Raw genomic sequence first — 13983 nt, forward strand, 5'->3', positions numbered from 1 at the left:
AGAATATAATTAAAATAGAACATGTAGAGTGTGTTTGAAATAATTATTTTGTCCTTTAACTATTACTACTAACTCTTTAGTGAGGATAATTTTGGTAATATCATGGCTTATGAGAATACAATTGAAAGTGGTTTGATTTAAACTAAATCATGAAAATTGAATTCTTACTAGAAATTAAATTTGCGTTACCTTTTACTACCTAAGTATAAAAAAGAATTTTAACACTGGAGTGAATTGAAATCACAATGTTTCTAAACACATTTCTTATCTTACATTTTTTGAAGTTAAGAATTTTAACACATCACTGCATCTACAAACAACACTAGGATAGTGTAATGAAGTAATAATTTAACAACACTAGGATAGTGTAATGAAGTAATAATTTTCATGTCTTTTTTTTTTTATTGAAATGATTACAATTTACTTTAAATTTTACAAATACTTTAAAAATAATAAAGATGATTGTTTCTTTCTTACACCAGATAAAATAACCAACAATTTTTTATATACAATTCTTTATATTCATGTTATTCTAATCTATGTATGTGTTTATATACAATTCTTTATATTCATTTCATTCTAATCTATTAATGTGTTGCCCGTGCATCGCGGATATCTTGTTAGTAAAAGTATAAAATTATGCCTAATAAATAAAATTCTTATATTTTAAAATATTAAATTAATATATTTTATATTATTTTAAAAAATATATAAAAAATATTAGACAAAGATATAACTTATTTTTTTCTTTTTATTTATTATCATTAATTTTTTATCCTTTTATTTTTTTCTAAATTTTATATTAAAAAATAAATATATTTAATTTTATATTCAATTTAAGCACTATTTATGTCTTTATCTTATTCTGTGAAACCAACCGCAGCCATTTAGTACAAGAAGACGGGATACAATTGATTTTGGGAGCTCTATATTACATGGTGTAAAAGATCAAAAGCACAACCCAATGAAGTTGTAGGAAATGCAGAGAGCGAGATACACAGCAGTCCATGCAAATAAGATCAGATTTATAAACTACCCAAAAATTTTGGTCTACAGAGACACTATTAAATGGAAGAAAGACATTGAAAACGAAGAAGAAAAGATTGCAGAAACATGTACTAATCATAAAGTGATCAGAAGAAAACATCCCCTTCTCGGGTATAGATTATTACTAATTTGATTTAATTGAATTGATTGGGTTGAACTTAGACCTTATTTCAATTCCTTGAACGACAAGCCCACCCTTCCAATCGCCACTCTTGACTTCATAAACAGCCATTTCCATTTCCCTGTCTTCACATCCTTTGTTGAAGAACTCGCCCAATTCAATCTCCCACCACCCGTCATCTCTCTTCTTCGGACACTCACTTCCACCTTTGCAATTAGGAACACTCTCTACAGAAGGTTCAGGAGATGGCGGTGGCGGCAGTGGGGCTGGCTCTTCAACGTCGGCCATCAATCGATAACGACGACGGGATCTGCGAGGAATAATTTGGCGCATACTTTGCCCCTGGGGCTTTTCTGCGTCCAAATAGACAGTTCGCTTTGGAGGATCGGACTCTCCGGCGATGCCAACGGTGACCTCAACCGGCTGGTAATCGAAACCGTAGGATCTACCCATCAGGCTTGGCTTGTAGACAAGATAAGCTCCGTACATTGTGTCTTCAGAGAGCATGGCTGTGTTGATCCACCCCCTAATTTCCAGCCAGCATACACTTACAAGTTCTGCTACCTCCGAAAACCTGATATTATTAATCATCATATCATGTTAGGTGATTCAATCTCATTGATTTTTCTGCCCACCAACTGTTCGATAGAATGTGAAACTCAGAATTAAATAGAGAGGAATGGATGGTGAATTTAGTCACCTGGTGTCTGGAAGAGAAATCCATCTCCAGTACCTAGGTGAATCTCCCCATACAATAGAGAGAGACCTAGCCGAGAGCATGTAACATTTCTTCCCGTATTTCTTATCCAATGCAAAGCTCTGATTTCACAGGCAAAAAAGATATACAGCTGAGTCAATATCACTAGTTCAATTATTGCATATAAAGGTAAAGAAAGAGAGGGAGAGAGGGAGTTGAATTATTTTACTTTTTTGCCGGAGTCAACGAGGAGGGGCTTGTGGCAGAGATGGAAAAACAGGTCCTTCTTGGAAGAAAGATTAGGGAATTGGGATTGGGAGAGGATGGATAGGTAATCGGAGGGGAGGAACCTCTCCCAAACGAGGTCAGATTGGGCGGCGGAGCGGAAGGAGGAGGAAACCACTGAAAGGGCGGAGGCGTCGCGAGGAGTCGTGAAGGATAGTACATTTGCAATGCATCCTTCTGGAAGGTTATCAAACTCCATTACTCTCTTTGGCTCTACCGCCTTTGCTACCATTATCATTATATGAATGCCTTCTTCCTCTGTGTTGTGTTGTGTCGGTCTTTGGGTGTGTTGCTGTGGTTTATATATTGGGGGGAGTGCGAAGAGGTGAAAGTGCAGGGTAGCTTAGCGGTTAAGAATGCATTATATACTTCGCATATTTATTTTTGGTTGCCGCACATTTTGAAATAAAAAGCCTATACGTATACTGCCCTTCCATGTAATATCTGAAAAAAGAAAAGTAAAGTGAGATAAACTATTTCCGTTTCATCACTTAATAAACTCTCTCTTTTAATTCAAGCTTACCTTGTTAAGCTTCGTCTAATTAGTCCATTAATTAATGAATTATGTTGAAATCCATATTTTTATAGCTGTTTGGATAACAAATATTTTAAGAAGACGCTAATAACGAAAACAATAAAAATAAAAAAATTATATTTTTAATAAGTATATTAAAAAATTTTAAAACTTTTATTTTCATTTGTTTAACAGGTGTCAAGTTAGTTTTTTTCTTGGTGCCTAGGTGTCAAGTTAGTTTTTTCTTGGTGACTAGGTGTCATTTTAAAAAAATTTCAGATACGTAACATCTTTATATTTACATTACATTTAAATTCTAATATTTTTTGTTTTTTAATTAAAAATTGCCACTTCATAATATTTCCTACTGTTTTGTTATCATATCAATATAATTCTAGCAAATTAATTCCAAGTATATATACATTCGTTCTACATAGATTTATTGATTTCTATTTTTATAAAGCAAATATAAAACTCAATTTCAAACTATTCTTATTCTATGAAAAGGAAAACCAAAGAATAAATTAAAGGAGCAAAAGGACCTTTATCTTTATAGCATAAAAGTATCCGTCTAATGAATCCCACGTCAAACAAGTCTTTATTAAGCATTTTAAAATGCCATATTGCTAAATTGTAGCCTGAATATGCCTTATAATGAGTTATGCACTTACGCCTTCAATTTCATATAACTGCAGGATAATGTGGCCTTTTGTACACTTGTTTGTAGGAAACATGTATCGATCAAGATCAGCTCAGCTGTTCTTTCCTCCTATTGCAGGAAAAGAATTGAAAAAATTCTTAATAGCAATTTTAAGTTCATCTATTATTTTTAATTTAAATAAAATAAAATAAAATAAAATAAAAACTAACATTAAATTAGCTCATAGGACTAAAATGGAACTTTTTCTACGTGCTTTAAGAATCCGACACACTTCGAGGCTCTAAGTTAGTTTTTGTAAAGGAATATAGTAATTCTAATATTTCTCGAATACTAGAGTAGCAATTTTTGGAATTTATAATCATCAAATAATTATTTATGAAGTTTTTAATGGTATGAGATTAATGTAAAATTTTATCTAATGACTCATTTTTTTTACTGGTTATATACTGACCAAAATTTAATAAAGTTACTAGTTCCTTAAACTTTTCCTATCTCAACCTACCTCTTTGTTCTATTCAAATATTTTTTTATAAAAGGTATTGTTCATGTAAAGATTGCAAAAATAACTTTTTTTAAGTTGTTTATTTCATCACAATAAAAAATTATACTCTAACAATGTAAATTAATATAAAAATATAAATTATGAATAAAATTAAAAATTTAAAAAAAGAAGTAATTATATTAATAATCTAACTAATATTAATTCAAACGACACTGAATTTTTTAAATTTATACAAAATAAAGTTTTTAAAAAATTTTAATTTTACAATAAATGTTATTTAAAGAATTCAAAATAAATAAAAATTATTAGACTAAAAATAGAACAATTAACAATATAAATTAATAGATTAAAATATAAATTCTCAAAAATGAAAAAATATTAAAAGAATTATAAAAATTATAAATAAAAACTGAATTCGTAAAAAATTATTAATTCGCAATATGAGAAAAAGTATCAAAATATAATAAAATAAAAATAAAAAAATAATATTATAAATTTTATAAAAAATAATAAAACAATCTTTTAATAAATTTTTTATTAAAAATTTAAATTTTAAACAAATTAAAAAGTTGATATTAGAGTTAAAGTAACAATTTTAAAAATATATCAATATTTTTAATAAAAATATTTTTAATCTATATCAAGTATCAAATATTTAATATATAATAATTTATTCAATAGACGAAATTAAACATCTTTATTTAAAAATATTTTAAACGACTTTATCTAAATGTCAATTTTTTGTAAACATATTGTATGTTCAAAATCTTTGTTCAGAATAATCAATTACGTGACCAGAAATAAATTTCTGTCAAAATGTGATTAATTTCATAAAGTCTGACATAAATCGTATTATTTACAATAATAAATATCAAAATGTAGATCTATTTTCGACTAAATTATAACATAGATTAGAAAAAATAAATAAATGAATGACATAGAGCAAAATCAAACATTTGCTCTCATAACATAGAGAAAATTCTCAAAAAAAAAAAAAGATTATCTCTATACCATGATTTAAAGAATTACACAATTTTTTTTTAATTCTTCTAACTGCAAACTTTATATCACTAGAGAATCCTCAACAAAATATAAATAAGATAATACTAAGAGATCAATATTTTTATTAAATAATAAAAATAATTAATATTAACTCAAATATGAAAGAAAATTGTTGACTCTTAAAATTTGTAATTTCACAATATTTTTGTCTATATTTTAAACTTTGGCTTGGTATAATATAGATTCATTCCTAACTGTATTATTATTAGCTTATATTTGACGCAATCTTTTGTAGCTTATCTTAGTAGTACTAATTGCCTACTTGATCTTGTTACTTACTAAAACACAAACTAATACTCACCGAACAAGCAATGCAAATTAAAAATAAATAAAAAATAGAAAACGAAACCAAAAGAGACACGAAGCGAAAGATCGTGTGATGCATGCATTACTTCAAAAGATATATATGCGATGATGCAGGACCACTTCAAAGGTAAATTGTATCTGGATGATGGTTTTGTTGCATCGTATGTGACAAATTGTATAAGATTAGGATGAAAGTAGTTCATATGCGGCACATGGGTAGAATGAGAACGGTGGTTCTGTCCAATACATAATAGGCGGTTCATTAAAATACGGATGAATTTTAATGAGAACGATAGTTCTGTCCAATATATAGTAGGCGGTTCATACGGATAAATTCTAGTAAGTAATGACCAACTGAAGAGTGAAGAGTAATATAAGAGATTTTTTAAAAATAAAATAAAATAAATAATTATTCTTTTATATTTAATTTTTTAATTTTAATTTTTTAAATACAATTTTTTTATTTAGGATGAATTCACTGTACTTTTCGAAAAAATTTATATTTTTTTATAGAATTTGTCTAAGAGTATATAAGAGTACATAAAAATACACCTACAATAATGATGACTTCTTCAATAAAAACTATTATTTTTTCAATAAAAATATGATTTATTTCTGTGTATTCTTGTGTATTCCTATATACTCTGGAAACAATAATAATAATCACTATTATCTATTGTGAAGTTTAAGAATTTGAATTTGTCATTTTTTTTAAATTTAAAATAAAGTTAGTCGGGTGCGGTTTTAAAAAAAATCGTATTTAAACAATTAAAATTAAAAAATAAAATTTTATAAAATAATAATTTTTTTTATTTTATTTTAATAAAAAATCTGTAATATAAGTAGCTTCAATTTTTAAACACATGATTAAGATTCAGTTTAAATTTGTTTTTTTTTAATATTTTTTTATTTCTTAAAAAAAATTATTAATAAAAATAATATTACATTTAAATAAAATTTTTAAAAAAATTTAAGTATAAAAAACTTTTATTTTTTGCTTTTTTCTAACAAGATATTATTAATTTTCTTAAAAAATAATTTTTTTAATAAAAACATTTTTTTAAAAGAATGTATTTAAATAAATTTTAAATTAAATAAAATATTTTATTAAAAAAGTATTTTTTTTTATTACAAAACTAATCCAAACTAACATTAAAAAATAAAAAACACAATATTACTTACTGTATCTAATGTTCACCATGCATCCTGCTTCACCTACAAGCATAAGTACTTGCCTCGTCCAACCAAATAGGCTGCAGCTGAGCCGAACTGGATCGAATTAAGCATAGTTTAAGTTCAACTTATAAAAATTTGAATTCGATTTATGATTAGATTTATTAATAACTAAATTTATTTGTAAAGTTCAAATTTAACTTATTAAAAATTTATATAATAAATTCATATAACAAAAACTCAAATTTAACTCGTCAAAAGTTTAAAAGCTCATTAAAGTTTAATTTGAATTCGGAATCAATTTATATGACAAATATAATTTATAATTTTATATAAATAAATTATAATTTAAATATAAAAATATTAATATATATTTTTTATTTATCAATTATAATTTATATTTTTTATTATAATTATAGGTTATGTAAAATCATATATTATTACTATAAATTAAAAGTATAAAATTTATAATAAATTATATATAATCGAATCAACTTACGAAGTAAAACAAGTCTAAAATATTAGTCTATTTTATTTTATAGAAGATTAGTAGATAATTATTATTTAAAAAAAATAAATTAACTAAACTAATTTTGTAAAAAATATATAAATAAAATTTAGTTATAACAATTTTTTTACTATCATCTTCTAAATTCTCAATATTAATAGTTGTCCATCATAATATCTATTTTTAAATTACTACAAAAAATTAAAAAACAATAATTTTAACTTAAATTTTCAAATAATAAACAACTTTGAAACAACAATAATATTGACGGGCCTGCTACACATACAAGCAAAAAGGCCTTACAAGTTTTACAAGTTTCCAACCCACACTTTATTCACACGCGCACTCATCTCTCTTTGAATGGAACGTAAACTACACGCGCTCCACTCAACAGTTGCTCTTCGCAAAATAGCGCTCCTTAATGGCGCACTCTTCCACTTCTCCAAACCCTTCGAAGAAAACACAAACCGTCCGTTTTCGAGCAACATTCCAAACTGCAGAGATAGGACTCATCGCGAAGATTAGAACTCTCCATCAACACAACATAAAACTCTCGATCAACAATCTCCAGAAAAAACGAAGTTATAATACTCAAGGTACGTTACGTTACTATTTTACTCATATTGTATATTTTTCACATTTCGAAAATGAAGAACTAGGTTTTACTGTTCTTCTACCTTCTTCTAGGTTTTATTGTTCTTCTTGTTCTAGGTCTCATTTTACAGTTTTTAATGTTCTACTTGTTCTAGGTTTTACTGTTATTCTTGCTTCTAGGTTATTCTGTTCTTCTTAGTTGTCCTAGGTATTACTGTTCTTGTTGTTCTAGTTCTTCTGGTAACTGATTTTTGGGAGTATATTGCGCGATTTTGTGGGTGTATATTGAGTATTTTGTTGGGTGTATATAGCATAATTTGTTGGGTGTATATTTCTGAACTGATATACTGTAATATAGTCAACAGTTGCAACTGTTCTAATATTTGCTTGTCCATGGGTGTATATTGCATGACCTTGTAATGTTGCTTGACCTTGTATATTAATGCATGTTTGAGTGATATCTGACTGATATCTATGGGTGTATCTGACTCATATCTATAGGTGTATCTGAATCATATCTATAGGTATATCTTACTGATATCTATGGGTGTATTTTTCATTTCAGAAAAAATGGCAGGCAGAAACTAAGCTGAAAAAACTGTAAGAACTAATATATGTCTTAGATGAAATAAGTTTTATATAATAAAAATATATCTGACTATAATGTTGCTTTGTTTACAACAAACCAAAGACCTTAAGTGTGCAACACATTTGTTAAGTGAGAAATTCAGAAACATGAGCGAGGAGAAGAAAACAATTGTTAGGGATTTTAGATTTGGTGGCCTGATGCACATCTCGCCGCTAAGGGTGCATCACCAAATTGTCAGATAGATTCTAAGGATATTGACACTGATTAATGTAAATATTATATAGTCCTGTAACAAATTGAACACATGCTGTAAAAATTTTCCAATTATAATCCAGTTTATTGTAAAATTTCTTTCAATAATTAAACTCTCTCTGCTATATTCAAAATGTATGAATTACAGGTACTATAATATGAAGGAAAATATCAAACCAAATATACACCCATAACTTGCCATTTTTTACACCTAAAGAAAGTTGAATATACACCGAAAAATCTATCCCCCTGATGCTTTATCCCTAAAACCCTGAACCCTAAACACTTAAAACCTAAACCCTAACTCCTAATCCGTAAACCCTAAAACCTAAACCGTAAACCCTAAAACCTTAAACCCTAATACCTAAAACCCTTAAACCGTTGTAAAAAAAACAAACAATATTTTATAACATAAAAACAAGATTCTAAAGTATATATATGTATATATATGTAAAATGTGAAATACAAGAAAATTCAGAAATACACCCAAAAGAACACTGCTTTTACACCCAAAAGAATGCATGCTCTCGCTCCTTTGTGTGCTTCTCATCCCTGCCCAGAAGTGGTGATCCAGATAGATTGGAACCCATATATGATGGTATTTATAGAGATCTGCAGAATACATCCAAACACAGACTATAAATACACCCGAAAAAAATAAATTTACACCTCTGTTGCAGATTTTAAACAAACATTACCTGAAAGCCACTTGTTGTCCACAAGACCAAAATTCAGCACAAAATCATTACAATTCCTATCAAATGAGTCTTTAAGCACACCCACGCTTCTCGCACTTCTCTCGTAATGAAATTCCACACATCCTTTTCAATAAAATTTAACTCGCGATGACCCCCGGCAGCCGCAACAAATGATTGGTAAGTTTTGCTTGGTCTAATACCAGCCTCCTTGTTATTCTCTATTGTACGACGAATGGACATGCTTAGTTCCCTGTGCTGTTTGAGATATTTTAGATTTTCATTTTTCCTCTCTGCTATATGTAATCAATTGATTCTTAATCTCGTTTCCCTTTCTATTTGTGCTCCGAACTCTTGTAGAAAATCCTGCAGCCTTGGCTTAGTTCCTTTAAACTTTTACAGCATCTTCAAGGGTGGTAAAGGTCATTTCAACCTTGGGAACAAACTAGTCATCAACAACAGAGAGAGGCTCCAGAATACACCATGTCAAAAACAAAAAATACACCCAATCATGTCTGATCTAATACACCCAAACGATAACAACTCAACTAAAATAACAAAAAAAGTCATAAACTGTAAAGACACCCACACTTCCCCCAAAAATACACCCAAAAAATTCTGATCTACACCCGAGCGTCTGCTATAAATTGCAGATAATTAATCAAAACTAATACATTAGGTTCAATCCACAGATTTATGTTCACGCGTTAGTTTCACATTCAATGTTCACGAATTATTCAGCTACACAATGCTATACAAATAACTGCAACAAAATTCAGAGTAATCGTATGTAAATCAAACCTCAGGAACTATGTTAGATTCAAATTCATAATCCACTTCGCCCTGATTCAGCTGACAATCTGAGGTTGAATCATCCATTATCTTCAAAACGAGTTCAAACTTTAATTTCAGAAACCAGAAAATTGAAAAGAAAACGAAGCTAGAGTTACAGAGAGAGGAACTAACGTCAATGACGAAGAACAAACCAGTGAGAAAGGAAGGAAAAAGAACAATCGAAAAAGCAGGGGAAGACGCACGAGAAGAAGAACGAGCAAATTTGGAAAGAAGGAGAACGAAGAAGGAAACAAATCTTTTAAATTTGATAGTTATATATAGCGCGTGTAAGGGACGTAGTACTTGCAGCGTGTTTTGGGAGGTTAGGGGTTAATTGACTTGTAATGTTTACAAGCCCTAATCGCTTGTATACAGAACTTTTCCGTAATATTTATAACACAATATAACTAAAACAAAATAAAAATAGAATTTTGTGATAAAAAAAACAGCAAAATCTTTGTTTTAAGAAAAAAACGGCTAAGTACCATAGTTGAAGCGTATATATGGAGTGCAAAATAAAATAAATAAAGAGAATAACAAAGAAATTAAAAAAAAGAATTGCGTTAGAAAACCTTACCTTTTAACAGAATATTCTAAGAGTATTTATTCTATTTTTCAAAATATAAAAAACGTCCGACATATCTTTTTAGTGTAGATTTGACCATATAGGTAGATTTTTTTAGTTTGATAAATTCAAAATTTCAAAAATTATTTTTATATGAAAAAGATAGGGATATTTTTATTGAATATTATAATTTGTAGTGTTTTACAGTATTATAGAAGTATAGAATATTCCTGATACAACACACAAAGGATGTATGAACAAAAATTTCTCGCAACTTTTCAGAAATTCATTGCTGTTTCTGGACACATGGTGCATCGCAAGCAACACGTAGATGTGTGTTGACTATCATGCGTCAGAGATTTTCTGGCAGCTTTTTTTAGATTTTTAAATGCTTCTCGCTACGTGGCGTGTTGCGAACAACACGCAGAAGACGTGTTGACTATTTTGCGTCAGAGATTCCCGACAACTTTTCAAAGACTCTTCACTGCTTTCATATTGCTATGCGTCAGAGATTTGCAACAGCCTTTCAGAGATTATTCACTATTTCTCGCCACATGACGTACCGCGAGCAACACACAAGGGGAATCTTGATTGTGCTACCTGCATGTAGGAGACAAGCATGCTCCAAGAACAGCAATGCGGTGAATACTCCCCCTTTAAAACTGTCAACAATTCCTCCAAATGTTACATTAAATTGTCATGGGTTCGTCGTATTAGAGACAGACAACTTTTAGACGCTTGGGAGTCTGTTCAAAGATACATTAGATGCACATCTTCTATTAGTTGGATACCACCTTCTTGGTGGATAAGTCGATGACCTATGACCATGAGAAGTATCTACCACTACTCTAAAATTTTGAGCAGATGCACACTTACAGTTGGGGGCAGCAACTCTCACACACTTTTACAGGGCATTGTGTCGGATATCACGATATGATTGCAATGAGATAGATAACCCTTTTAATCTGTTGTTTGTTTGGGGGGTTAAGTATGATTTTGGTCCCTAACGTAGAGGCTAAAAATTTATTTTGTTTCCGACCTTTTTTCCTTTTACAAAATGGTTCCAAAAGTTTTAGTTTGGTTTAAAACTGTCCTTTGGACCAAAATGCCCCCTTCCCCTTCTTCTCCAAGCACAAGCACAAGCAGAAATAGAATCAGAACTAGAAGCAACAACAACAATGAATCAATAATATAATCAAACATAAGCAGGAGCAGAACAACAACAACATCAATGAAGTAATAATGAAATCAAGCAGAAGCAAGAGCAGGAGCAGGAGCAGGAGCAGAAACAGAAGCAGGAACAAAACAACAACAACAACACCAACAACAACAATGAAATAATATAATCATCCCAGAAGTAGAAGCAACCAGAAGCAACAATAATAAAAAATCAACAGCATAATAGAAGCAGAAGCAGAATGGAAGCAGAAAAAGAATGGAAGTAGAAGCAGAAGCCGGCAAATCACCCGAAACCGCCATCACAGTGCCGATCCGCCATCACATCTTGTGACCCTTTTCTTCTTCTCTCTTTGCGCTACCCTAGCGCCACCGTCACAGCGCAACCTCTTCTCCTCTTTTGGCGCACCACCGAAGCCTTCTCCTGTTCTTGCCTCAAACCAGAACCCACTGCCATCGAGCACCTCCGCCGAGCCCAGAGGAGCAGCGACGAGATCCAGCCACCGAACGACGACGAGCAATGGCGGCGGATTGGAGCAGCGGCGGTGGCCCTTCCTCGTTCCCCCCTCTTCTTTTCTAAACCAACTCTCCCCCCACCCCCGCGAATCCCTCCTCCATTTCCCCCTTCCTGTTTCCCCTTATTCAACGTTTTTGTTTTTTGTTTTTTTTTTTTATAGTTAAGGGTATTTTTGAAATAAAAAATAAAAATTTGATAAAAAGGACGATTTTAAAACCAACTGAAACCTTTGGGATTATTTTGTAGCGAAAAAAAGGCCGAGGACGAAATAAATTTTTGGCCTCTACGTTAAGGACCAAAATCGTACTTAACCCTTTGTTTGGGTGTGGGAGCGAATGTCGTGGCTTGCGCCCATTCTGAGATAACAACTTGCACGTGTTGAAATACTAGGTACTTGGAGGTAACAGTACAATATTTAATCTGTCTTTTACTTTATTTTATTTATATTTTACTGACAGTACATAATTTTGTCTATATTTTAATGTTATGTGTTGCATGTGGAGTCATTATCTATGAAATAGAGCGTGGACATCGAAGATCACTGCGTCTTTTAGATAGGAAATAGATAACATGGAGGAGGTCAGTATTTTAATTTACAATATTAATTTTCTAATAATATCTTGTAGTTTGTTTAGCGGTTGTATGAAAGACTAGTCATACACTCCGACCTACATGGACATCTTGAAGTGTGTGACACAGTGCTTCCATTGCTATCATTCGAGTGTGTCGAATGACACCCTGTGGACGATTGGTGCGCCAATTCGGATATGCACAACCCATCCTCGAGCCAGCAAAAGTCATCGGAGTGGATCAACATTGCATCACTCTTCACAGAATATAGGGCCATGAATGGAGCGGGTTACATGCCTAATGGATAAAGGATTGGCACAGACGATGCATCACTCGATTGCAAGAGCAGTATCTGCTTCTAATCACCGATTTTGGATCCTCTGTTGATTACCAGACTTGGTACTTGGCTGCCTTCGGGATGTAAATGAGGTTGTCAAAGGGAATTCCTTAACAACCACCTCAGCAACCACCACAATAACAACCATAGCAACCACAACATGATGCATAGTTTCAGTTATTTCCTTATTACCAACCATAGATACAACAACCACCATAGCCAAGCCTAGCCAAGTGTTTCGGTAATTGATGGTATAGTTAAACCTAGACTAGACTTCTACGATTATAGATTTCACCTTTAGGGATGGGTTAGTTTCAACTAATGGTCTTATAGCCTCAACAATCGTGTCTGAGTCTAACTTGGAATGATTTTGTGAAATTGTTTCCATGGTTCACGTGTGCCTCTTGTTGTATCTCTGTATCTCCCAACAACTTTTTTTTCCATATCAAGCTAGCTCGAATAAGCCAATTGCACCCACGACATACATCTTGCATAGAATGTCTGTGGCTCAAACTCATAGTAATTGACTCCACTAGAGATAGTATAACTCCTAATTACCGCGATGACCAATTTTCTATAACTGTTTTCCATTCTGATCTTGAACTCCTCGTCCTCAGGATCAGCAATATCTACAGAAAAAATAAATCGCACTCATTGATCCATCCAAAATATAAATTAATAAAAATATATTACTCACTCCTTACATTCTTATGTTTGCATATTCAGAAAATTTTGGTGCATACATAATGTCAAGATCCAAGCTACATATAAAAGATAGAACATCCATGGGTTAACTGACTATGGATGAAACCACTACATTTTTCACCATTGCCTCACCTCCCCCATCAGCATCCTTGTCCTCGTCACTGGCTCCGTAGGTAGCTTTGAAGTCCTCTTCAGTATCACTATTCATTCATTTGTACACTTTGGCTCTGTCGTCTTTCGTGTTTGAGTCATGTTGAATCCCATCTGCATCTA

General features: G+C 31.3%; 1 protein-coding gene across 1 annotated transcript; it reads right to left on the reverse strand.

Annotated features, from left to right (window-relative positions):
- Positions 1-1008: 1008 nt before the first annotated feature.
- Positions 1009-2488, reverse strand: LOC130932470 (putative F-box protein PP2-B12). Its single transcript, XM_057861802.1, has 3 exons — positions 2095-2488; positions 1869-1987; positions 1009-1742 (listed from the first exon to the last, which is right to left on the reverse strand). The coding sequence occupies exons 1-3, from the start codon at positions 2386-2388 to the stop codon at positions 1172-1174; spliced, it is 984 nt and encodes a 327-aa protein (XP_057717785.1). The 5' UTR covers positions 2389-2488; the 3' UTR covers positions 1009-1171.
- Positions 2489-13983: the final 11495 nt, after the last annotated feature.

Source organism: Arachis stenosperma, chromosome 6, assembly GCF_014773155.1.
Source record: "Arachis stenosperma cultivar V10309 chromosome 6, arast.V10309.gnm1.PFL2, whole genome shotgun sequence".
Taxonomy (NCBI): domain Eukaryota; kingdom Viridiplantae; phylum Streptophyta; class Magnoliopsida; order Fabales; family Fabaceae; genus Arachis; species Arachis stenosperma.